Here is a 25,716-nt window from a genome sequence, read left to right on the forward strand (position 1 = left end):
GTCTCTATGGCTCAGTCGGTAGAGCGTTGGTCTCATATTAAATACATATGACTCTAGAACATCTAGGGATATCCAAAGGTCGCAAGTTCGAGCCTTGCTAGGGACATTATCTTTTGTTGGATGTTGTCATGGCTCCCTTTTTGCACATCGGCTGATTTGACGTCGTGGGTTGGTGAGTCGGACTTCTGCTTCAGTCAATAGCGAACAAGAACATGCTCAGGCACGGCGCGAATGACTCAAATATGAAAGACGTGTTGATAAAATGCCATTTCTTCATTAGTACTAAGTTCGTCGTCCAAGTGGACGGATTGCACTTCTCTTGGGGTATCCAGTCTCTTCCAACGTCTCCTCTGAGACTCTCTCCACTGACTCACACTCCTACACAATTATGCTCCACATTAGGCGTGGATAGCCTGCTGGACCTGAGGGTACACGCGAGCCATCTCATCGTACAGTTGAGGGTGATCGCGCATGAGAACCTGGGGGTCCCAAGCAGAGGCCACGAAAATGGTATCGATACCACTCGAGATGGGCGTGGTGAAGACGTTGGCGATCTGCAAGCCGATGAGGAAGGAGAAGGCCACGACAACAGGGGTGTAGTTGCCGCCCTGGTTGTAGGCGGGGTTGGTGAAGACCATGTACAGATAGGCAAGGAAAGCGCAAGCATAACCGATGAACGTGGCGCCGAAGGAGAGAACGGGGCCGATGAGGCATTCCTGGGATATATGAGTCTACTGATGCGAGAAAAAGGAGGCTTTAAGGAAATACTCACATTGACAAGGGCGTCGATGCCGCGATCCTTAATCATCTTCCAGGTGTCCTTGGCTGCGGGGATGTAGGCCTTGCCGTAGAGGGCAATGTGCGAGAAGGCATATCGGTTGAGGAACGTCACGGCCCAGTCGAGCAGAGAGATGAGGCAGCTCAAGATGCAGAATAGCACGTACGAAACAATGTTGCCGTCCGCGGCCGACTGCTGTTGGGCGACGGAACACAGGTGGCGGAGGAGGTTGATAATGGCGACGATCAAGCTACCGAAGCTGATGGAGCCGAAGCTGTAGGTCAGAGAGCGCTTGAGCGCGCCGCGAGTCACGCCCTTGGGGAAGTTGTTGACGCAGAAGTACCACGAGCCGTAGACCCCTGAAATGGTGACGTGAATCACGTTCTTGAGCACCTCCGAGATCCAGTACATGGCAAAGGTGATGAAGACGATCAGTCCGATAACCTTGCCCTGGCTGCACTGGCCACTCCTGCACTGAGGGTTATTCTGCGACGGCTGGTACTTGGAGTAGGTCGCGACAAGGGTGACGGAGTACCAAGCCGCGAATGCGGCACCGAGCATGCCACCAAGGAAGGAGACAAGGTAGACGTGGCCGTACTTCTTGGAGACCTGGATCGAAGTCTTGAGCATCAGAGCGGAGAAGGGGATGCGGGGGATCCAGCTGATGAAGGCGAAGACGAGGAAGACGCCAAAGATGAGGAAGACGATGCCACCCGAGTAGTACTTGCGGGAAAGCATGTAAATTGCGGTGACGAGGGCGAAGACGATGTTGAGAATGCCCGTGACCCAGATGAAGGCTTTGGGGAAGAGGCGCGCCATCCAGACGTACGCATAGCTTAGAACGATTGCGACCGCGAGAACGAAGGCGAAGAGGACGATTGTGTTCGTGCTGAGGCCGAAGGTGTTACCTCCATCGTAGATGCCGCCGCCATTGAGGCCCTTTGTCGCAGAGTAGCCGGATATCGTCAGGCCTGAGACGGCCGCGAAGCCAAGGAAGACGGCAAGGAACTGCACAGAGTTATTAGCAATTGGATGCCATCGGATTTACGCGGTGTTGGAGGTGTCGCCGCGACAGGGTGTGTATCTTACCAGAATGGCAGCCCAAAGATCGTTCCACTTGGGCTTCTCAATCTTGAAAGCCTCCTCAAAGGTGTACTTCTCGGGATCGTAGCCCTGGGGCGGCGCATTGTATCCGTAGCCGTTGCTCCCATTATCGAAGCCCTGCTGAGGAGGCGGCGGAGGGGCGTAGCCTTGCTGGTAACCGCCCTGCTGGTAGTTTTGTTGTTGATTGTAGTCTTGCTGGTATCCATTGTTGTACTGCTGGGTATACTTTTGATCGTAGGGAGGCTGCTGTTGTTGCTGCTGGCCACCGTAGTAGCCAGCAGATTCGCCGTACGGTTGCGACATTGCTTCGACGACGATGCAATTGACCTCGTTTGTCGGCCGTGGAAATGTCAGCCCGGGTGGACGATGGACGAATGGTGTGGTGATTGCTGTCCAGAAAGCAAGCTCTTGGCGAAGTGAGGTAGGTTGGAAGAAAACAAAACACAGCACTGGGTGAATAGAAAGGGTCTCAGTCTCAGATGTGGTTGGAATGCAAATTCAATGACGGAGCTATTGAATCGACTAATAACGGGAGGAGCAGCCACCGCAGGCCGCTCTTTTCCTCTTTGGTCCCTCTTTCTGCCCATCTCCCTCGCTCGTCTGTGTACCATATTCAAGGTACCTTGATTATTATTCAGGTACCTGTGCGTGTACTCTTTGCGCGGACTGTTCCCTGGCGTAGCGCAAGCAGGAACAATTGGAATCAATCAGTTGGTTCTCCAAAAGGCCTCCCACCTACCTAAGGTACCATGCCTGCCCTGGATCAAACCATCATCGCACCTTGTCCGTAGAGAAACACCCAAACCCAAAAGGCCCCAACTGGAATCCATAAAGTTTAAAAGCCAATCCAGTTTAGCTCCGACCCGTGCGCCGTGCATAGTAACGTCATTGGGCAGGAAACATCGAGACCTTGAATTTGAATCGGCCATCGTCACAGGGATTGGCAGCTTCCCTCAGCTGCGCAGGGGTTATTACGCGTCGATGTGCCGAGCGTCACGTGCCAAGGCTTGTCTGGGCCTTCCCGGTTCTTGGCGGGCCCCCAATCTTTCGAGATTGCTTATGTAACTCTTTCTTCACCTAGTGCGGGAAGGTACCTTAATTCCCCAAAGTTCGCGTTTTCTCTTCATATTTCCTGGTACCAAATCATCCATGGACATGGGACGAACTAATGCTGTCTCAGTATTCTCACCAAGGTACAGAAAATTAGCGATAGCTCGACGGTTGACAGGCGATGAGTTGGATGTCGTTGTGCGACATTCCCGCAGCAACAAGGCACAATGTGTAAGGTACCTTATGTCATTGTCGAATCTGGTGACTGAACAGCTCATGACTGAGACAACTCCACGGGTATCGGCACCGTGGAAACACCCCACTTCGAAGCTCGCAGCCACTCAATTCACTCGAGGCCCAGGGCCAAGCGAGACGTCGGCCCAGAATCCTCACGCCTTGGTGGCCCCCAAAACAAGGTCTCGCGACTTGCAGGGACCCTGTTGAATAAACACCAAGCTCGCTGCTTGAGCCTGGGCCCTCGACAGACTGTTGGCAGCCTGTGACCTTTCCACCTTTCCCATTCATTCGTTGCCGGCTACCTGTACGGAGTAGTGAGTTACTTGTTGAATGCGACTGATGGACCTCGAAATCTTAGGTAAGCTGTTTAGGTAGGTAGCTTACTATCCAGGTATCGTGCCTACTCGCATTGCGCAGAAAAACAGAGCTATCTACCTCGTCTGCATCTACCTTACCTACATGACGTAGATGATGTTGAGGTTATCGCGACGTATCACCTCCCCTACCGAAGTGCGCAGGTATGAAGAAGTGAAGCACGATTTACAAAAGGGCTGTGCATATTTTCGCTTCTCTGCTTCTTATGCGTAAGACTTGGTTATCGTGAGCTATTTAATCTATGGACACCTATCAATCATGCCGTAACATCTTCTGCCCGCCCCCGTGCCTCATTCGATGGCACCCATCTTATGCAAGAGCACCCCTTCTCCTACATCGAGATACCTCATACCATCAATATTGTTCGTCTTGTAGCATGCCTCATAGCTAATGTCATTATCTGGCTCGGATTGCCACTGTATTCGTATGTCTTGGTGAGACGTCCGCAACCTGAAAAGGCCGGCCTTCCAAGAACCCCCTTTATCCTTATCTACCCTGTAAGTCAGGATCCGCTCAAAAGCTTCATAAAGAAGGCCGACACATTGCTTCTCATTTTCGCTCTCTTGAGATTGAATATACGAGTAGAGAATGCCAGGCTGTAGGTTGCCGCCGCCGCCAAGTCTGGCAAGGAGCCAATAGCTTCGGATAGCGAATACGACTATCCCAGCGCCTCGCTCCAGAATCATCGAGAGAGCACAAATTGACCTCTATGCGAATGCGAGGCTGACGATATTCAGTCCGAGGAATAAAAATGTGGACAGCGGTGGTGTGGCTGAGTTCCCGCGCAGACAGTCAACACCGCGGAAATGAGTTGACAATCAATTATAGTGTTGGCACACTATGCCAAGATACGGCACCTTCCTGACCACTACCCCCGCGACTCGTATGATCGATGCTATAGAGAATCTACTTAGATGGCTTAATAGCAATGTTCTCATACATGGTATATATAGGAAGAGAGATGAAGATTTCAGAGGGATCCTTTTCAAGTTCTCACCACAAGGACATCTCGATAGCCATTTCGCCATTACATTCGCATCGACAACTTCAACATGAGCAACAATAAGAAGTTCATTGCGGTTCTGCTAGCCAATTCACTGCAGCTTCACTCTGCATTGGGTCAATTTGTACGTTCCTGAAAGTCTCCTTGATATCGAAGCCATAGACAAAGTACCATCTTCTAACCGACGAAGGCTTCTCCGTCACCCCTAGAAGACACCGGCGTCGTTCTCGAAAGCCAGAACGTCTCTGCTCAGTCATTCATCGGACTTCCAGCTCAAGCACAGCCTCTACCAAAGAAGACTCGCTACAGCCCCGACGTAGTTGGCTTCCACCAGGACGGCGGCAACACCAGGACGAACGACTGGGATGGTCCCCTCGGCGTGTCTCCCAACGTCTCCAGCCGGTCTGTTGCCATATCAGCGCAGTACTGGCACAGCGACAACCGACTGACGGCGCGCTCCGTCTGCACGGATGCCGCAGAGCCGTACTTCTGCATCGCAGCCTTTGACCCGGATGCCATGAACATGCTAGGGTCTTGGGCCCCTGAAGGACAGACATTGCTCTCTCCGTACGCCACCGTCGCTGGAGATTCCGTCATCCTGCCCACAATGGAGAGGCACATCTTCGAAGTCGAGAGAGTCGACGATGCGAACGGTACCACATTCATCCCTCATCGGGACATCGATCTCACTACGACCCTGCCTCAGAACCACGGCGTCGTGAGCAGCTACGTCGACGAGGATCAGAACGTGTGGTTCACGTCCGTTGCGCTCGCGACAACCTCTACTGCAAGTGACTCCTCCATCCTCGGATACGTGACCCCAGACGGAACAATCCGGACTATCACTCTCGACGGCCAGAGAATCGAAAACTCAATCGCCGTCAGCGGGAAGACAGTCTACCTCAACACCGGTCCCCTCGCATCAGATACCAACAGGAGCAGCACCGGTCACATGTTCGCCTTCAGACCGAGCAAAAGCGACGGAAAAATCACCGCGCTGTGGAACGAGACATATGACGCCGGTACCGCTGCTAAGCCAGGCGGCTTCTCGCAGGGTTCGGGGTCAACCCCGTCCCTAGTCGGTGACAAGTACGTCGCCATCACGGATAACGCCGACGCGCAAGTGAAGCTCTTGATCTACCGCCAAGTCACTGCTTCAGCTGAAAGTCTCGCGGAAGGCGAGCTGCCACTGGTCTGCCAGGTCCCTTTATTCGGATCCGGCGCTAGCGCGAATGAGAATGCCATGGTCGGGTACTTTGACGGGTTGACGTACAGCGTCGTCGTGAATAACAACTACGGGGCCCCGGAACTGCAGGATCTAGGCGAAGGGGTGGATATCAACGGCGAGTTCAACGACTTTGCGTCCCTGGCACCTGGAATTACGCGGGTGGACATTACGCCTGAGGGTAAGTGTGAGGTCCGGTGGGCTTTGGAGGTCCGCTCGACGAGCGTTCTTAGTCTCTCGACTGCGAATGGTCTCGTGTACTCTTACACGCAGGACGAGGAACTTGCTGGCCAGGGATTGTATGTATGGTACTTCACCGCCATAGATTTCCGGACTGGCGAGATTGTCTGGCGGATTCGGGCCGGAGCTGGGGGTACGTATAACAACAATGTAGCCCCTACGCAGATGTCCCCCAATGGAGGGATCTACCAAGTTGTTGCGGGAGGTGTTACGTGGTTGAGGGATGATTAAGAGAGGGCTGCCTGCAAGCGAGAGACTCAAGGCAGAGAATTATTGTTCTGCAAAGAAGCAATCGAAGCGATATTCTCCTGGGCACCTTCTTACCCAGTAACCTTGGACAATACCGCGCGAGCCTTGTTTAGAAATGCAGATGTATATCATTCCCCGACACTTGGTTGAAAACGGAACCGCCGAAGGGAGAGACTGATGGCAATCCAGCTCCCGACAAATACCCAATGCGGCTGGGGTTTGATGGACATCAGCCAGAACCATGGAGCACCTACAATCACGGAAGATCCCAAGGGCCAGGAGAGACAGTGTAGTAGAGAAGCACACGTGCGACTTGGGGATGGAGCCAGTCGCTGGAGCCATGAAGGTCATTGAACTTATGGTATTGATAAGATACTTCGCTTGATACAAGACCGAAGAAGATGAAATGCTTAGCCAAAAAATAATCAAAACAGACTTTGCCGCCGCCCAAACCATCAACCCATGAAACCGTACCCCTTGCCTATCTGGAGGCTGCCGTCTTTACCATGTTGTGAACGCCATATCCCGGTGAATCCTTACACTCAAACAATCTAAGTCAACACAGGAGCCAATCCGAAAGACTGCAATGCTCCTACCGCTGCTGGCTCCTCTCCAATCGGTCTCGAGCAGCGTCCACGACGCTTCGGTCCAGCGCCGGCGTGCTTCGCTGCCCGCCCGACACGTCGTCCTCGGCGGTGCCGTCGTCAACCGCGACGAGTTCCCACCTCTTCATTCCGCCGTCCATGCCCGGCCATAGATCCGTGGGGATGAACTCGCCAATATCCTGGCGGAATCCTTCGCGCTCCCGTCGATCATTTTCGACGAGTTTGTCAACGCTATCCATCGCCTTCTTCCATATGTTTGTAATCTTGTCCTCTACCATGCGGCGCCGCTCGACCTCCAGGATCAGGTTATCATAAGCGCCCGCGTACTTTTCGTAAAAGTCTCGAAGGTCGTCCATTTCGCCAAGCTTGTTGTAGATGGTGTATGTCTCATCCTCCCACCGCTGGAGGAACTCGGCCTCGCTCGCAATGTAGCTGGCCATACGAGCGCCCATCTCTTCCAGCGCAGTGAACCCTTGCAGGGTGCCGAGGAACGCCAATTTGATCTGTCCTGTTTGTCCAGTCATGGCTGAAAATTCCTCTTCCATGGTCTGGAGTGTCTTGTTGATTTCCTGGATGACACTCTCGACCTCTGATGCGTCGCTAACCACAACATTCAGCATGTCCGCCCGGTCTTTCATCGTTATCGGTTCGAGGTCGGGCATTTGCGACTCTTGGTCAGCGATTACGCCAGACAACGATACGCCATCGCCGCCTTGTGACTGCGTCACCTCCGCCGCCCTACGACGAGCAAGAGCCGCGCCGCCCTCTGTCGTCCGCACCGCTGTGACGCACAAGTCAAAGTGTTTAGTCAATGACGTGAGCAGTTGGGCCATGTCATGTGAACTGTCTACGAGAGAACCGAGAAGCTCGGGTATCGGGTCGTATTGTGACGAGTCGGAGGGCATTCGAGGCAGGGGTGTCGTCGTCATCGTTTTCTTTAGTGCTCGCAGGTCATCGTCGAAGCGAAGGAGATCGCCATCAAAGGATGTTTGGATAGCCTGCAGGTAATTCATTCCGTCAGTCGTCTAGACTATCATAGATAGTGTGGGAAATCCAGAGGCAGCAGGGTACGTTTACACACCTGCAGCTCGCCGAGGCTCTGCTTCAGAGCCTCGACCATGACGTGGACGCTCTTTTCGTCCACAAAGTCCATCAGATTGCGGCGCTCTTCGCCCGGCGGTCTGAAGACAGCTTCCACAGTTGTATTCTTGAGCATGGCCATAGTCTCCTGCAGCTTCTCGTTGGTTGCATCCATGGTCTTGACCAGGTGCTTGAAGTCGCGCTTGCCGGCATCGTAGGTTCTCTTGAGACCACGGCGAACCTTCATCAACAGCGCCAGCTGCTCAGAGATGGCGCGTCGCAGGAACTGGGTTTCGGCATACAGGATAACTGCCTCCTCATGGGCCTGGCGTGCATCGGTCGCGATATCGTTTGCTCGCAAGACGGCCGTCATGGACGAGAGCGAGCGTTTGGCGGCGAGCAGGTGTTCCACCAATGTCTCAACCGGCACATGGTCGGCAGCGGCGGAGGCTGACGTGGAGGGTGCATCACGGCGGTCTCTGGAATGTGAAAGGGACGTGGAGTCTCGGCCGGCCGAGGTGGACGAGGCTGGGCTTCGGCTAGACCTGTGGGACGGGGAATTGGCCATGTTGAATGGGGGAGAAAGAGAGGAAGTGCTTCACGACAAAAAGGTCAAGAGTTGGAGCGATTCATATTTAAGTAGAAAGGAATAGGATTAAGGTGATGATGGGAAGAGCAAAGCCAAGATGCGAAGCCAAGGTGAGCCAGGGGAGGATGAGGATGTAAAGAGGAACAAGGAAGCGATAGAGAGAAGGACGGGAAGACGGTTGGGATGGGACGGGACGGGATAGGACAGGACAGGATGGGATGGTGTAGGCGACGAGGATGATGTCGCGATAAGGTTGGAGCTTCGGTCAGGTGTGTTATCCTTATCGGACCTGGCTTATCTCATCCGCGCACCACCCCCGAGAGTGCCTGCCACCTGCACTGTGAGGACCTCTTTGGCTGCTGCTGCTGCGTTGCTGTTGGCCGTTTGCGGTGCAGCCTTATGTCGCACAGGCCACCAGAGCGGAGACTCCCCCTGGAGCCACAGTCGAATGGCGGCGATGATTGGCTGTGACTCACTTTTATGGGTCTTTCTGCCTGGGAAGCTCCCAGTAGCTCCTTCTCCAACACTCTTCAGCGCCATTCCAGCAGGAGCGATCCAGATGATCTCACACCTCCCCAGGCGCTTGACCATCGCTGCGTCCGGAAAATATCTGGCAATCTGGAATATCCACTGCTCACCTTTGAATGTCACCAATGTCACCTTGCTCACCTTGACTTATCCATTCCCATGTTCACCTTGGAACCAAATCAACGTCACAGTGGTTCATCCTCCCACCACGGCTCAACGTTCTAGAACAGCTAGAAACGGGGCTGTCAAGGCTGGACCCTGCCGAAGCTACCGACTGAAACAACCTTTTCCACCAACATCCGATGAAACCAGACGCTCTCTGACACTTGTATCAACTCCAGTCCAACGTAAAGCCATCAAAGACGAAGACCGAAGCTGACGTCGCCAGCTCCGAGCTCTACGGAAATCTCGAAGCTCCCGTCATGCCGATCACTTTCTTGACTCTGGCAGCTGTGGAGAATGATCCAATGGCCTGCTTCAATCTTCGGCAGCTACCCGGCGTCGCTCCATGGCACACCATCCTTTGCGGACAAAGGCTCGAACCTAATGCGGCCTTGAGGTGCCGTCAATTTGAATTCCTGTCATCCGATGCAGCAAAGCAAAAGCTCCATCAAGAATTCTCGGCGAAACTGACGAAATTGACTCTCTTTCGACCAACGGCCACCAGCACGATGCTCACCTCATCGTCAGCACGATAATATCAGGCACAGACTTGAGGCGAGTGGTTCATCCAGCCACATGTGGCTCGGCCTCAGCACCTTCGGACTGCGCCATCCCCGGCCGGCCCCCTGGTTTGAGACAGGCACATCCCAGTGATGACTCGCCTTCCATGAGCCGTGGCCGGGCAACAATCTACTCCTGAACACACGTGTCGTAAATTTTCAGAAAAGACAACCTCACAGGCTCATGCGACATCGATCTGTATGCCGCGCGATCTGTCGGGCACTCGATGTTCTCCATGGCCCCGAAATCACCGACTCCGTCCATTTCGCACCTCATCTCGTCTTATCCGATCTTGTCCATCCTCGCGGAATATGTTTCAGCCTTGGACCTTCTTCACATAGCTCAGACGAACCGTAACCACCACGCCCACATCCTCGGTTCCCGTACAATATTCGAGAAGCTGAAAAGCCTCTGTCTCTGCGATGGCCGCGGCTTAGTGCAACGCCAAAACTTTAGCGGACGCTACTGTCCAAACTACTGGACTCTTCTCTGCGGCCTCCCTCCCATGGTTGTCGGGGACGAGGAAATCGAAGTCAAGCTGTACAACATCAAATGCGACGAGGCTGGAGCTCTGCCCTGCCGGAGATGTGGTATCAACGTCTGTGAGGAGTGCAGGTACTACGATCGGCTTCTGTGCGTGGAGGAAAGCTATGTCGAGCCGCGCTACAACTGGCGCCCTCTCAACATCATGTGTCTTTGCCGCGATTGTGACTTCCAGCTCGAAGGTGATAATCGGAAGCTACAACTCAGCGACACATGCGATTGCAACCTATGTCTAAGGTGGCTCTGTACCAAATGTGAAGACGCGCAGAGAAAAGAGACCACAGCGTATTACGACACGCGAACTCAGGAAGCGTCGGGCCAAAACAATGTGCTCAACCAACCAGAGGAATGGGGTCCCGATGAAGCCTCAGAGACCAAGCAACTCGAGATATATGGCAAATGGCGCAATGTGAGTTCCTGTCAATTGAGCCACGTGAGTAGTTGCTTTACGCCTGCTAATAGCTCTGCCGTCAGTTCTATTGCCCTTGCGGTGCCGGCGTTGCGCAAGAGACCGTCCCAAGATGCACTTGGTGCAAGCGCCGTGTCAAGACCCAGGACGAATGGTTAGATGAAAGAAATCAGCTTGCCCGACTTGATAAACCGGGGGGTTCGTTCTATGTATGTTCAATCTACGTTGGGAGGGTTGGAAGCAATCACTTACAGTCCTTGTAGAACCCGGATCACCCACCCTTCGTCATGGACACCAGCTATAACTATCCTACTCCCTACCCGAGGCTGGGGTACATTCGGCCTGGGGACGATGTCCCGTGATGATCTTCATCTTTTTTGCCGAGGTTGCTCTTCCGTTAGAGTACACTGCTCTAGACAATTATGTCCGACGTCGTGTGTGGCCGCCCTCCCGTCATCGGTGGTAATCCATGGCATAGTACCGACAGGCATGACCCGGGAGATATTACTCCAGAATTCATACACCACGCCACTCGGACGAACCAACAGGGGATCACAATCGTCTCCATCTGAAATAGGCCAGCAAGGACGAAGAGCCAATCGAACCGGCTCGCTTATACGTCTTGCTCGCACGCTCTTCGTGAGTCAGACGTTCTCACAACCGGTGTTTTCCCGATGGCTGCCACCCCACCGCGTTCATCGACGATGATGGAGGAGTAGTGTGAGAATTGATACTTACAAACCGACTTCGGACACGAGTTGACCAACTTCATTGCCGAAGAGCTTTCCGTCCCAGGACTCCAACCAGTCCAGAAGTGGAATTCGACCAGTCCCAATCTTACGACGTTCCCCGCATTCTCCCACATGCCGGCATCGCATCGCGCTGGAGATGCGGAGGTGACATGGGAATACTCTCCGGTATTGCTACCTATAATACCTGCCATCTAAAACAACCCCGGTCGTTCCATTCTCCATTCTCCATTCCCCACGATTTCCCCGCGCGCCGAAGAAAATACCGCCGAAGAGCCTCCAGGCTGCATGGAATATCTCCAGACGAACTACTCGTGGCCTGGCTTCGCATCCTTAGCTGGTTGAACCTGCGATGGGACTACCAAAACTAGGCAAACTAGCCACCAACGGCCATCCACACCGTTCTCCCCCGCACCGTTGAGAAATGGCACCAACAACGTGGACCGACATGGAGTTTTCCCCGACTTGGGGAGACATGGGGTTTCCTCACAGACTACCACCGTAAAAAGCTTGCCCAAGTGGCCGGCGTCGCATCGTTGATGAGATCATCATTGCGCCTTTGGACTCCTGGAAGACGGATTCCGAGTGGAGGTGGATCTGGCTGAGGCGAAAAGTTGAATGTGATCATGGGAACACCGTCGACTAGGGAGAAGGGCCGACGGCGTGCACAGTACTGCGCAGCGGTGCCGGGGACTAGATGTCGGCCGTCGACTCATCTCAGTCCGAGGAGAAGTTGGAAAGATGACGCGGGAAAAGGCACGACAAGAGGGGAAGTTCTTAAGTGGTTGGATTTCCTGCGTACGGGGACCATGGAGCAGAGAGTCTGCAAGCTCAAGCTGTGCTCTTCAATTGGGTCCTCAACATGGTCAACAACTTGATTTCGACGTTGGCGACGGCCCTTGCTGGCCTCACGCTCTGCGCTGCTCAAGATAGCTATACCAATGATACAGATCCTTACTATGGCCAAAGTCCAGCCGTCTACCCCACGCGTCAGTACTGATTTCTCTCTTAACCTGAGCATACCGTGACATGAACCTAACCAAGAACCAAATAGCCGTGGGAAATGGAACGACCAATGAGAAATGGGCCACAGCGTACCAGCGCGCAAAGTCCCTCGCCGCTCAGATGACCGTCGAGGAACTCGCAAACTTCACCCATGGCTGGGATGGCCTCTGCACCGGCAACACAGGCTCCGTTCCTCGTCTCGGCATCGAGCCCATCTGCCTCCAAGACGGCCCGGATGGCGTCCGCGCGCAGGAATTTGTCTCGGCGTTCCCCTCCGGCATCCACCTCGGTGCGACATGGGACAAGAACCTCTCGTATGCCTACGGCGAGGCCCTGGGCGCCGAGTTCCGCGGTAAGGGTATCAATGTCGGCCTTGGACCCGTCGGCGGACCCCTGGGTCGTATCGCGCGCGGCGGCAGAAACTGGGAGGGTCTGAGTAATGATCCGTACCTGTCATCTGTTGGCGTCGGTGGTATTACCAAGGGAATGCAGGATGCTGGAACCATTGCGTGCCCGAAGCACTGGATTCTCAACGAGCAGGAGTACCGCCGGAACCCGAGTGTTGAAGAAGGCGAGGCCGGATCTTCCAATGTTGATGATAGGACGTTGCATGAGCTTTATGTTTTCCCGTTCATGGATGCTTTGAAGGAGGGCGCTGCGTCGGTCATGTGTTCTTACAATCGCGCCAACAACTCGTATGGATGCCAAAACTCCAAGTTGCTCAATGGAGTCCTCAAGACGGAGCTCGGGTTTGAAGGGTTCGTTGTCAGCGACTGTAAGTTTCTCTTGCTTTCTGGTCTCCATGGCCGCTGCTTACAATTACCACAGGGGGCGCACAACACGCCGGCGTGGCAACCGCAAACGCAGGTCTCGACTTGGTCATGCCAAACGAAGCCTTCTGGGGCGCATCCCTCGTCGAGGCAGTCAACAACGGCAGTGTCACCCGTGAACGCGTCGAGGACATGACGACAAGAATCCTTGCGGCGTGGTACTACATCGGCCAGGACAGCGACGACTACCCAGCCGTCGGAGCCTACTCGAACCTCCAGAAGCACACGCCCGTCGATGTGCAGAACGGGCACAAGGCGATCATTCGTGAGATTGGCGCCGCCGGCACCGTGCTGGTGAAGAACGTCAATGGCACGTTGCCGTTCAAGAACCCCAAGTTCTTGACGGTGTACGGCTACGATGCTAGCTTGCCTCCCACGCCATGGGGCAGCACGAGTTATGGCCCGTCATGGGGTACTGTACTGGCGGATACCTTCAACGGGACGTTGCTTTCTGGTGGCGGCTCCGGGACGACGACGCCGCCATATGTCATTACTCCTTTCCAGGCCATCCAGGACCGTGTTATCGCGGACGGCGGAGTGGTTAAGTGGGATTTTTACTCTGAGAACCCGCAGCCCAACTACGTCAACTCGGAGGCATGTCTGGTCTTTATCAACGCGTGGGCCTCAGAGGGATACGACCGACCAAGCCTGACGGACGAGTTTAGCGATAACTTGGTCAACAACGTCGCGGCCAACTGCTCCAACACGATTGTCGTGTTGCACTCTGCCGGTAAGTCTTATGCTACTATCTAGCATAGCCACCGCTAACCGAAGTTCCTACAGGAACCCGCGTTGTCGAAGCCTGGGCAGACCATCCCAACGTGACAGCAATCCTCTTTGCCGGCTTACCCGGCCAGGAATCGGGCAACTCCCTCGTCGACATCCTCTACGGCGACGTCAACCCCAGCGGCAGACTCCCTTACACCGTCGCCCGCGCCGAGTCAGACTACGGTAACCTCCTCAACTCGACTGTCGAAGCGGGCCCGTTCCCGCAGGATGATTTCACGGAGGGTCTGTTCATCGATTACCGCGCCTTTGACCGCGACGGGATCTCGCCCCGGTACGAGTTCGGCTTCGGGCTATCGTATACTACCTTTGGCTACTCTTCCCTCTCCGCGAGTCCCGCGTCGGGCGTGAGCGCCGGTATCCCGGATCCGAGCGTCGCGATTATTCAGGGCGGACACCCCGCCCTCTGGGAGGATGTCGTCTCCGTGAGCGTGACGGTCCAGAATACGGGCGGCGTGGGCGGCCATGAGGTCGCGCAGCTGTATGTTGGTATTCCCGTAGAGGGCACGCCCGCGAAGCAGTTGAGGGGCTTCGAGAGGGTGTATGTCGAGGCGGGCGGAAGCGCGACGGTGGAGTTTGCGCTAACGAGGCGGGATTTGAGCTTTTGGGATGTGAGTGCACAGCAGTGGCGGTTGAGTGAGGGTGAGTATGGGGTTTGGGTTGGGGCTAGCAGTCGGGATTTGAGGGTGAATGGGACTTTTACTATTTGAGTGGAGGGAGGGTGGATGGGATATTGGGGGGGGGGGTTACTTTAATGCTATTATCGTCTGAGGCAGGAATGTAGCTCGAGGTAGTTGTAATGATGATGATGATAATCAACGTGGCCGCATGTTGCGTTCAAATACATACACTGCCAGGAACGAGAAATCCAAATCCATCCCTCTCTTCAAGACAATAATAGCTTTTTGAAATAATTGTACATTGCACCTGTTGAAGACGTTCACTGAGAATTAGAGGGGAGATATTAGACTTCGTGCATACATACCATTCATCATTCTCCAAAGTGCCTAGTCGGAGTCACGGAATCGCAGGTCTTCCCCGAAACGCTTCATTCGAAGTCTACACCTGCGCGTCCAACTGGACACCACCAACCGTGCGATTGCACACCTTTCTGAGAGATTCCAAAACAAAATGAAGGAAACTACTCCATACGTTGAAAAGAATCAAAAATGGGAGGGGCATAAGATCATTCATGGAAAATGCAAAAAGTTAACCAGCGTGATGCATCCGCCGGTAATCGAAACCGGGTCCCTTGCTGATCCGAGGAATGGAAGGCAAGGATGATAACCACTACACTACAGATGCTGGTCGTTGAGTAATCTGAGCTCTAGTTCATTGTTGAAGGGTGAGTAGTCAGGTCAGAGCTCCGTCGGGTGGGTCTCAGCCACGGGACACCACGGACTACCGAGCGGCCAATCAGAGAGCCGTATTCAGAGAGCTCCCATTTCCTTCCCTTCCGGCTCCAACGAGCGAACGAACTCCCCGGAGGGTTTGTTCCTCCAACCAGCCAAACGTCGTAGCCAAAACATCAAGTCTTCCCGAGTCAACAGCACAGCCGGCGGCGAAAAAAAATGCACTTGTGCTGCACGACTTGGGCTTCGGCGTATTAAGCTTATTCACGACTCCGCTCCACGAACCCTCCCCATCGCTCTACCTTACCTCTAGCTTGATTCGCCAACCATGTCGTCTCGAAGAGGCAGCGCAGACTGGTGATGTTGAACAATGCGAGGACCTCGCAACATATTACTTCAATTGCCCGACATTGAATCCGGTTGACTGGCAACGGTGAAGAGATCCGAGGCTGGCAAGTCAGTGCGAACGTGCGAGGTCGCGACAACGTGGCTGGGACTGGGGAGCCGGTCGATCTTTGTCCGAACTCTATGGGTACCACGTCAACGAGCAAGGACTGTCGATCTTTCGAGGAGCGATTCATTGCTTTCGCACGTGAACAGCAAGATATTCGCAAACTTCGCTGCAGCGATTTTTCCCATCCTTGTCGTCTTCTCGAGTCCGTTGGGGTCTCGGGGTATTCCATGTCCGCTAGGTATGGGACGCTTGAAAGGGAGGGACACGGGAAGAAGCAAGAAACAGGGAGGATATGCTGACGCCCTGACATGACCTCGAATGCTACCCTTCACTCGCCTTGACAGTGGTGACGATATCTGCTACCTCAGCATGCTTTCTCCTTGAACGGCAGACGCTCTGATGGGCATTGACGCAAGATGCGATAGAGAAGGGCCGGTTGAGATATCCTCGACGACAGTTGCTGCTCAACAACAAATCCAAAATCACAATGTGGCCCCAACTCCATTATCGCCCGAATTGACTTGCGGAAAATGAGCCGCTTAGCCTCCCACCGGCTCAAGAATTACTCCTACGCCATCTCCGTCATGTTGAGTCGCCCGCCCGCTGTCAGTCTCACAACTTACCTCGGTAGCTTCCATCACTTCGCGCGTAACTCATCACCTCGCAGTCTCAGTCTTGCATGAGATCCCGAACCACCCCTCTCTCGACGGAGCACATTCACGGCCGAGATCAACCAAACCCGCAGAGCAGACTACGGAGTACATAACTGCAGTGAGTGCAGTGCGGGGAAGACCCGCCAATTCAAGATTCAGTGTTGCATTGCAGCGCTCGCGGCGGAGGGTGAGGCAAGCACTAGCAAAAGACTAGCGAACCGCCATCACTGAAAGAGGTGTGCTAACAGTCTCGGCAGATTGCTAGAGCACTGCTGTATGCGACAATGATCGTCATCGCAGCCACTTCCGAAAAGTGAAGCCGCCTGCGAACGCCGCTCCGCACGTCTAATGTCGTCCTTGAGGTCGTTGAATTGCTGGCGTTGAGAGCATGGGATACCCTGTCCGGCGAAGGGCCATCCCGCGCGGTCTAGTGAACTGTAAATTTTACCCAGTCCAAGGGGGCAAAACAACAACCGCAAATCGTTTTGCGTAGCCTGCGAGCATTCGGACGACAGGGATCCAAAAGTTGAGATGAGGACTGTGCAAGGAATGGCCCGGCTGAGTGACTGCTATTTCTGCATCAGATGATCTGTGTTGCTCAACACGAGCGCAGCCCCGAAGTAACCCAACATCGACAACTTCTCGATCCGATATTCTTCTTCCAGATGGACCAATTTTGATATTTCCCCTATCAGCTTTCTCCTCTCACTGGCTCCTTAGGTTCAGGAGAAAATAACTCAATATCCTACCAACCCTTCGTGCCTCGTCTAATAGTTGAGGTTCTCGTATCCCTTGATAAACCTTCGCCGCTTCTTAAAGCCCCTTGGTCTGGTTTGGAATTCGCAAATATCTACAATGTCATCACTTTCCTTTGTCTTTCCCAAAAAGACAACTCAAAAGCTTGACTCAATCAAGCACGAAAGGGAGGCGTCAGCAATGTCTTGGCGGACCGAGCCAGTGACCCCGCGCCGAGAAGGCCCGGAACAGTGTCCGGGCTATCGACTAATTCTAAGCGCAGCGGCGCGGACATGGATCAAGGTGGCATTCTTCGTCATGCCGAGTCCCTGGAGATTAATTGCCCACTAGCTGCCTCCCCAAAGAGATCACCACCATATGCGCATAAATGTTTCTCGTCGATCGTGGCTTATAAGAGCTGGCGATCCCTCGTGGGATGGGTATCAAGATCTGCAAGTAATTACGGATACCTCGGCGTCGACGAATCTCTCAAGGTGTGTATTATCCCCAAGTTTATCATCGTCTTCTGGATTTCCCATGTCTGACTCAACCTACAACTCCAGTCAAGCCGCTTTTCACAACAGACATCGCCATGAGGTTAACGAATCTCTTCGGCCTCCTGGCCGCTTCCACAAGTCTCGTCGCTGCTGTCGACCTGACCGGCTATGAGTTCATCGTCGTCGGTTCCGGCGCCGGCGGCGGAGTCTTGGCTGCCCGTCTCGCCCTCGCCGGCCGCAAAACCCTTCTCATCGAAGCTGGCGATGACCAGGGAGCCAACGAGAACTACACCGTCCCAGCCTACCAAGCAAAGTCCACCGAAGACGACGCCATGGCATGGGACTTCTTCGTCCGCCACTATGCCGACGAAGCAAGGCAAGCTCGCGACTTCAAGACCACATACGAGACACCAGGTGGCGGCGAGTACACCGGCCTCAACCCGCCCTCCGGCTCCAAGATGAAGGGAACTCTGTACCCTCGCTCTGGCACCCTCGGAGGCTGCACCGCCCATAATGCACTCATTGCTGTCTACCCTCACCGCTCCGACTTTGACTACATCGCCAGCCTCACCGGTGATTCGTCCTGGTCAGCAGACAACATGCGAAACTATTTCATCCGGATGGAAAACAACCGCTACCTTCTCCCCGGTGTTCCTGGCCATGGATACAATGGCTGGTACAGCACCGAGACTGCCCCTCTCAACCTCGCCCTTCTCGACCCTCAGCTCTTGAGCCTTGTCACCGGAGGCGCATTCGCCCTCGGAAACGAGACAAATTTAGTCTTCAACATCGCCACCCTGCTCGCTGGCGACGGTAACAACGTGGCCGCCAGCCGCGACACGACGCCTGGCTTTTACCAGATCCCCATCTCCTCCAACGACGCCCACCGTGTCGGTTCCCGCGAGTTCATCGTCGCCGTCCGTGACGCAAAGACTATCACCGGCGCGAAGCGATACCCCCTCGACGTCCGCACTAGCTGTCACGTCACCAAAGTCCTCTTCGACAACTCCTCTCCGCCTAAGGCTACCGGTGTAGAGTTCCTCGACGGAAAATACCTGTACCGCGCAAGCCCCCGCTCCCGCAATGCCGGCGCCGGCACCCGCGGCACAGCAACCGCCTCCCGCGAGGTCATCATTGCCGGCGGCGCCTACAACTCCCCGCAGATCCTTAAGCTTAGTGGCATCGGCCCGGCCGCCGAGCTGCGCAAGTTCAACATCCCCATCGTTAAAGACCTCCCCGGCGTCGGCACGAACCTGCAAGACCACTACGAAATCGCCGTCCAGGGTCGCACGCCCGCCGACTTTAGCGCTCTTAACGGTTGCACCTTCGGCTTCAACGGGCAATCCGACCCGTGCCTCGCGCGCTGGAACACCCCTATCCTCGGCGACCGCGGCATCTACGAGTCCTCGGGCTTCGCGGCGACAATGTTCTACAAGAGCAGCACCACCGAGCGCAACGAGTGGGACGTGTTCGCGTTCGGCGGACCCGTCAACTTTAGGGGCTACTTCCCCGGCTACAGCGTCAACGCGACCATTGAGCACGACTGGTTCACCTGGGCGATTCTCAAGTCTCACCCGCGCAACACGGCCGGCTCGGTGACGCTGCGCACGGCTGATCCGCTCGACGTGCCGGATATTCTCTACAACTACTTTGATACCGGCTCCGGCAACGCCGAGGCTGATTTACAGGCCATGACGGAGACCGTGAAGCTTACTCGCGACGCGTTCAAGCGGCAGTTGGTGCCCATCAAGGAGGAGTTGCCTGGCGCAGGCGTCCAGGGTGACGCGGCTGTGAAGCAGTATATCAAGGATACGGCGTGGGGTCACCATGCTTCGTCGACGTGCCCTATCGGCGCCGATAATGACCCAATGGCTGTGCTCGACTCCAGCTTCAGGGTACGGGGGGTTAATGGCTTGAGAGTTGTTGACGCCTCGGTGTACCCGAGGATTCCTGGCACGTTTACTGCTGTGTCTACGTATATGGTCGGTGAGAAGGCTGCCGATGTGATCTTGAGCCAGAATCAGTAGACGATGAGGGGGTGGGAAGCGGATCTGGGAGGCTTTTTGTTGATATCAGCGTGCTTTTGTGTCTCAAGTAGCAGCAATGCGCTTAATATGATTAATATCGCTACTTACCTTATCCTAAGACGCAGGTTCCGTGAAAGTGATTATTTCTAGTCGTCCATTGTCGGCATTGTTCTTCTATATCATGCTTATAATTGCGACTTCAAAAGGTTATCTTGTAGAGGGTAAGAATTGCAGGCTTAATGTAGGCTATTGGTGCTGTCATCATGTACGTGTAGCTTATGGTCGTACACGATGGAATACGAGGGTCGGAGTGTGAGGTAGGCCCGTCGACGGCTTCATGAAGCATCGACTTTACGAGATCTCAACTCCAGCAATTACCCCGGTTATTATGGAGAGTGTTAATCCAGAGGTTCAGCTCTTCTATGTAATACGGCTATTCAAGTTGCCGAATACGGATCTGAAGTGTCTGTCAAACCGAGAGTGGTGGGAGTTCAATGGCATCACGCCTTGCCCGTCGCGCCGCCGTTTCACGTGATAGACACGTATCTGAAAGCCCTAGATCAGCCCGGGCGGTTTTCAATATCGGCTTCTAGCGAAGATGAGCATGATAACCTTCCTGAAGGAATCAGTGTGCATTCGGAGGCTGCGCTTCCGCAGGAAATTTTGATGGTATAGCTAAGTTCACCTGATACAATTCTAGGGATCTTACCACGCTCTTCAGTGGTAGTGGCCTTGACTTCAATGGCGCCTCTCGTCTGCCTGATTCGGGACCGCAACGGCTTCAGGTAATTTACTCTGCCAGAGGCCAGATTATTTACTCGAGCTCTTCGGATTTAGGAAATGCTCATTCGCATTTTCCGCCATTTTGATCTTGAATAAGTCTCCTCCTCACGTCCGCTAAATCCATTCATTCATGAATGCGAGGACAATATCTCCTCGTCTGACGGCCCTACCTAAGCTTTGCTACAGATGAGGGGTGGGGTTATTCATGAATATATCCTCTTGAGGCCCGTTAATCAAATATGCCATAGCTGGTTTCGGTTTGGGAGCCCCACTCAAGAGGATGAGCCTAGAGCCTACGGGAAAGGCCTCTGAAAACTCGCTCGCTAAGTCATCGGAGAAGACAGACTGGCTGTCCGCGTTCACCAAAACTATCACTTGCTTCCAGGACCGTATTACTCCGATTCTAGTGGCAAGGCTAACTGAGTTCACGCTGGAATCGCATATGGGTATGGGGTCGGAGTCTATCTTTCCCAAGTCACCAGGCCCGCTGAAACGCATGTGCGGCGCCACGCTGAGTGTTACTCCCAAAGTCAATCCACGTTCTGCAACCTCCAAGTCAAGCCCATGGTCTCATGATAATCGTCAATTAGTGACTGGAGCTCATCCTTTCTTACCGATGCTGAAAATCATCGGCCTGGAGGCTAAATGCCAGATTCTCTAGATGCTCCCAACGAATGACTTCACGAAACAGACCCACGGATCTTAGCGATGGGTGGAAATTCGCCTAGGCAGCATCTCCCCTCCGAATCCTGTGCAGGATGCCGAGTGTTCTCCTTCGTACACGTATCTTACATTCGGCTTCTTGCAATTAGATGTCTCAATAAACTTGTGTCACTGCGTAAAGATCGCTTCCAAGACCATGCACACATAAGTCCGTGATGATATTTTGCGAGCGACTTCTCCTAACGCCGAGGTTTGACTTGCCGGCCGACCTGCCGGCCGGGCAACTCTAAAGCAATTGGCTACTTCGGCTAGATTCATCTCAAAGTTGGCTTGGCGAGCGTGCCAGGAACCTTGGCAGCGCCCGGCACCTTGTTATTTACAGATATAGAACCGGGCGTGGGTCGCGGATCGGTCCAGTTGCCCATAATCCACCATTCATTGAAGTTGGCTTGCCATTTGCTCTTCAGTTTGACAGGAAGTTCCACAACGTGACCACCAGCCATCTCCGTGGCGCTCCGTGACTTTACAGTATTAGTAATTCCATCGCGACACTTCGGTCCGAGTTCTTCTACACTTCTGCACGTCATCCCAGTAAGTACCTTGTCACAGTATCTGGTGCTACTACTCCGACTCGTACCAGGTGGGCTATTTGAGTCTGCAAAGATATACATCAATGCCATTAAGATGCCGAGACTGACCACTACAGTATAAGCGGTGGGATACACATCGAATCCAGAATGTTGCAAACCACAAGTGTCCAGTATGTTTATCCCTGTAACCCACCGATGCTGCATATTTACCTTCACCGCCCTGTTTCGTAGCAATTGCATTATAGTAACTACATGAGCCTTAGCAGTACGTCATTACACCGGTAAAGTGCTAATCGAAAAGGCCCCAATAGCTTGATGCATGCCATCTTCAGAGACGCCAATGATGATGAAATTAGTACCCTAGTCAAATCGCGAACCTAGGGTTCGAGTACATCTGTAGGTTTAGTGGAGAGCCAATGATCTACATAGTGATCCAGAAGTTAAAGCTGCATAATCGAGTTTCACATGTTAGCCGAAGTCTGAGCGCAATGAGATGACAGCCATCTCGTGCGTTGATACTGCACGCCTTGGACCGGAATATGCTTAATTTGTGAGTGACTGACTCAACTGATAAACCCCTGAATCACCGGCAATTAAAAAAAGAGTTCTACTGATCGATCTTATTGGGTATTCTTCAGAAATAACATAATAACGTTTGAGATTATACAGGATCTTGAACTTTAGTGATATTTTCAGCTTCAAAAATAACGAGGCTGAAGTGACGCCCGAGGTCGCGGACTACTCCGTGTCGGCTCCACGAAAAGCGGGGTTATTATCATTGGGCCTTCGGCCTGCGGGTAGCTCCTTGAGAACATGCGAAAAGACCCAAGAAGGTGAACACAGGTAAACTGACCTGTGGGGGGGGGGTGTTAGCTGACCGCCCCACATCTTCACGTGAGTGTAGCCCGTGCCACTCCGTAGGTGATCTAGATATAGTTCAGAATCGATTCTAAATTAATTAAGAATATATATTAACTATAATATTAAATAATTATATATATATAATAATAATTTTTAAAAAGTATTTTATATATTATAAATAACTAAAGCTAGTATTTTTAAAAAACTATTTTTAAATTAATTTAGAATCGATTCTGAATTAATTCTGGATTAAACTAATATCAATAAATAAAAATTAATAATATATAAGTTATTTTTAGTATTAATACTTTATTATTAAATTAAACTATTATATATATATTTTTATAATATCTTAATTAAATCAATATTAAAAAAATTAATATTTAAAAATAAAACTAATACTAAGTTTTAAAATTTAATAAGGATTAGTTCGAAATTAGTTCTAAATTTGTTCTAAATTAATTCTAAACTAATTCTAAATTAGTTTTAAAATATATTTTAAAATAAATTTTCAAAATTCAAAACCTTACTTTCTGTATCTAAATTAATTATTACATATATGAATTATTATAATATATTTAAAAGAATATATTTTTTATATTAAAATAAGTATGTTTTGATATTTTTAAATTATAATATAGAATTAATTCTGAAATATGTCTAAATTAGTTCTGAATTAATTCTAGATTATTTTAAGATTAGTTTAGAATTAGGTCAGCTAGACCTACTTATTTTCCACGGGCTAATCAGAAGAGCGCTCAGGTCACGTCCCTTTTCCTTGGTCAGGTCAGGTAACCGGGGGGGCCACAGGTCAGTTTACCTGTGTTCACCCAAGAAGGTAATCTTTCCCTCTCCGCACCGCCACATCCTAGCCCGAAAGAGGAAATGTAATCCGCCAAACTCCGCGTACATTTTCCTACGCGAAGTCCATATCTCTACGAATAGCCGTACGTGTATCCGTAACCACGAGGTTTATTGTAACAATCCCTGGTTCGGACGCCTGTCTGAGTATGTACAGCTTGATGACTTTGGTTCATCTCGGCTCGATCACGACGACATCAACTTGCCTCAAGACAGCATCGTGGGCATGTTGAGGGATGTCTGAGCATGATTTGGCTGGCGAGATATGGAAGAGCCCTCTGCCGTCGCTCCTAGACATCAGCGTTGCGAGGCGGGCTGGCCAAAGAGGCCTAGATGAAGATATAGTCGCAAAGTAAGTCTGACGCGTTGCGTTATGTTTCAAGCTTTTGTTGACGCAGTGATACAGAGACAGCCAGGATGACTCTTTCCAATCCATCTCAATTTCCCCGTCGTTGAGTCAACATGGCGTCGGAAGACCATTTGAAGACAGGGAAAAAGCGAGGTTATTCATGCACTACATTCATGATCTCTCTACATGGGTAAGTGATCGTCTTGAAAGTACATGGACTCAGACATAGTGATCGAGAGCTAATGTTGAGAATTGTACAGGTAGATGTGAGCGATAAACGTCGACATTTCGGAACAGAAGTGCCCAAAAGAGCATGCCATTCACCCTTGCTTGCATACGCGATCATAGCGTTGGCATCTCGAAGCCTCTGCTCCATCAAAGGAACCGATGACTCCAAACCTTCTACCTACTATAGCCACGCCTTGCAAATCTTGATACCGATCCTGGGTAGCTCTACAGAGGCCCTGAACGAAGAAGTTCTGGCGGCGATCGTAATATTGAGACAATACGAAGAAATGACTGGTGAGAGTTACCAACTTTGGTTGCGATCGTCTTTTGAAAATTGACTTTCTTTTTGAAGATACCGACTTTGGCGTTCATTTATCCGGCAGTTCCAAACTTCTCAACTCCATGTTCAGCCTCGCGAGTAAAGGTGGACTGGGAGAAGCAGCGAGTTGGATCGTATTGCGCCAGGACTATTGGGTCGCCCTGGTCAAATCCCAGCCTTTGAGCATCAACTTGGACAGCTACAAAGGTTCTAGCTCGTTCGTTGTTTCCGATCCCGAGTGCCTTGCCAACCGTGCCGTCTTTTTGTGCGCCCAGGCCTGCGCCTAAGCCTTTCAACCCACCATGGTCAGAGACCTCGATCGATGGAATAAACTCAACCAGGAGCTCGGAAACTGGCTCGTCTCTAACCCTTGGCATGCGGATCCTCTCTGGGTAGACCCGCCGCATGATACCAGTGCCAACGGGTCTGCTTTTCCAACGGTATGGATGACGCATCCTGCTCATGGTGAGACTAAATATCGAAAGTTCGCCTTCTTTCCTTGTGGAAGCTAACAACATGTGCTTTTAGTGGTGGGATATCAACATTACAGTCTTGCACGCATGATCTTGCACATTTTCAACCCATATCTAAGCAAACCGAGTCTTGATACCTTTAGGCGGAGAAGGGAGTCAGAAGTGAGTCGGCAGTTCCAAGCCGTTGGCATCAACGTACCATCAGACTGACACCGCTCAGCAAGCAGTTCTGGATAACTTCCGTCTCCTTCTAGGTCTCGCGATCAGCAACCCGCTGGTAGTCAATGCCAGTTTTACAGCTGCCCATGCATTGAGAGCCTGTAAGCGCCCCTGCCTAATCCTGTATTGAATGAGCATATGACTGACTAGTGCGTCCGTGTTCGCATTTACAGGTGGCATATATCTCACGGACCCCAAAGAGCAACGCGAAAGCCTAGATTTACTCGACAAACTACATCAACGGACTGGATGGCGCACGAAAGACTTGGAGGAGCAACTGAACTCTCAGTGGTCACAAGATAGTTGCAACAGTGCCTTTGGGCATCTTTTTGCAGAGGCTCGGAAGTGATAAAACCGAAAGTCTCCTCAACCTTGCTTGTCTCTATCACGTTTTTCCGCGGAGAAGAAGTTTTTAGCCAATATCTAGGACAGACGTTAGGTTTCGGCAGAGTCAATGCAGCCTGCGGGCTATATCTGCTTCCTGCCAAGGAATCATAATCTATAAATCATATCCTAGCCCTTAGTTGACCTTTATGCCGAAGTT

At 52.3% G+C, this 25,716-nt stretch overlaps 6 protein-coding genes and 2 non-coding genes across 8 annotated transcripts; 5 read left to right on the forward strand and 3 right to left on the reverse strand.

The window, feature by feature from the left end:
• Nucleotides 1–106, forward strand: CLUP02_tRNA050. The gene has a single exon. It is a non-coding gene; the product is annotated as a tRNA-Met (tRNA).
• A 292-nt stretch (nucleotides 107–398) lies between these two features.
• CLUP02_04324 (uncharacterized protein) lies at nucleotides 399–2,185 on the reverse strand (the record flags this gene model as incomplete). Its single annotated transcript, XM_049283339.1, has 3 exons — nucleotides 399–716; nucleotides 773–1,786; nucleotides 1,868–2,185. 3 exons carry the CDS (start codon nucleotides 2,183–2,185, stop codon nucleotides 399–401), a joined length of 1,650 nt encoding a protein of 549 aa, XP_049140482.1.
• A 2,199-nt stretch (nucleotides 2,186–4,384) lies between these two features.
• CLUP02_04325 (uncharacterized protein) lies at nucleotides 4,385–6,243 on the forward strand (the record flags this gene model as incomplete). Its single annotated transcript, XM_049283340.1, has 3 exons — nucleotides 4,385–4,474; nucleotides 4,561–4,671; nucleotides 4,738–6,243. 3 exons carry the CDS (start codon nucleotides 4,385–4,387, stop codon nucleotides 6,241–6,243), a joined length of 1,707 nt encoding a protein of 568 aa, XP_049140483.1.
• Nucleotides 6,244–6,853: 610 nt separating this feature from the next.
• On the reverse strand, nucleotides 6,854–8,514 carry CLUP02_04326 (kinase activator; the record flags this gene model as incomplete). The annotated part of the gene is made up of 2 exons (XM_049283341.1): nucleotides 6,854–7,864; nucleotides 7,948–8,514. 2 exons carry the CDS (start codon nucleotides 8,512–8,514, stop codon nucleotides 6,854–6,856), a joined length of 1,578 nt encoding a protein of 525 aa, XP_049140484.1.
• Nucleotides 8,515–8,632: 118 nt separating this feature from the next.
• CLUP02_04327 (glycosyl hydrolase family 3 N terminal domain-containing protein) lies at nucleotides 8,633–17,247 on the forward strand (the record flags this gene model as incomplete). Its single annotated transcript, XM_049283342.1, has 27 exons — nucleotides 8,633–8,668; nucleotides 8,738–9,307; nucleotides 9,405–9,622; nucleotides 9,679–9,899; nucleotides 9,966–10,738; nucleotides 10,804–10,947; nucleotides 11,002–11,096; nucleotides 11,155–11,298; nucleotides 11,387–11,458; nucleotides 11,519–11,801; nucleotides 11,868–12,078; nucleotides 12,134–12,271; nucleotides 12,306–12,476; nucleotides 12,542–13,267; nucleotides 13,321–14,052; nucleotides 14,106–14,794; nucleotides 14,893–14,928; nucleotides 15,120–15,355; nucleotides 15,410–15,453; nucleotides 15,518–15,817; nucleotides 15,900–16,143; nucleotides 16,372–16,523; nucleotides 16,582–16,685; nucleotides 16,740–16,754; nucleotides 16,816–16,880; nucleotides 17,020–17,092; nucleotides 17,152–17,247. 27 exons carry the CDS (start codon nucleotides 8,633–8,635, stop codon nucleotides 17,245–17,247), a joined length of 6,588 nt encoding a protein of 2,195 aa, XP_049140485.1.
• CLUP02_tRNA058 lies at nucleotides 15,331–15,413 on the reverse strand. Its single transcript has one exon. It is a non-coding gene; the product is annotated as a tRNA-Gly (tRNA).
• A 647-nt stretch (nucleotides 17,248–17,894) lies between the features above and the next one.
• On the forward strand, nucleotides 17,895–19,826 carry CLUP02_04329 (GMC oxidoreductase; the record flags this gene model as incomplete). Its single annotated transcript, XM_049283343.1, has 1 exon — nucleotides 17,895–19,826. One exon carries the CDS (start codon nucleotides 17,895–17,897, stop codon nucleotides 19,824–19,826), a length of 1,932 nt encoding a protein of 643 aa, XP_049140486.1.
• Nucleotides 19,827–23,820: 3,994 nt separating this feature from the next.
• On the forward strand, nucleotides 23,821–25,521 carry CLUP02_04330 (uncharacterized protein; the record flags this gene model as incomplete). The annotated part of the gene is made up of 7 exons (XM_049283344.1): nucleotides 23,821–23,936; nucleotides 23,991–24,123; nucleotides 24,194–24,455; nucleotides 24,514–24,732; nucleotides 25,009–25,115; nucleotides 25,174–25,273; nucleotides 25,346–25,521. 7 exons carry the CDS (start codon nucleotides 23,821–23,823, stop codon nucleotides 25,519–25,521), a joined length of 1,113 nt encoding a protein of 370 aa, XP_049140487.1.
• Between the last annotated feature and the right edge of the window lie 195 nt (nucleotides 25,522–25,716).

The sequence above is a fragment of the Colletotrichum lupini genome, chromosome 2, assembly GCF_023278565.1.
Source record: "Colletotrichum lupini chromosome 2, complete sequence".
NCBI classification, from domain to species: Eukaryota; Fungi; Ascomycota; class Sordariomycetes; order Glomerellales; family Glomerellaceae; genus Colletotrichum; species Colletotrichum lupini.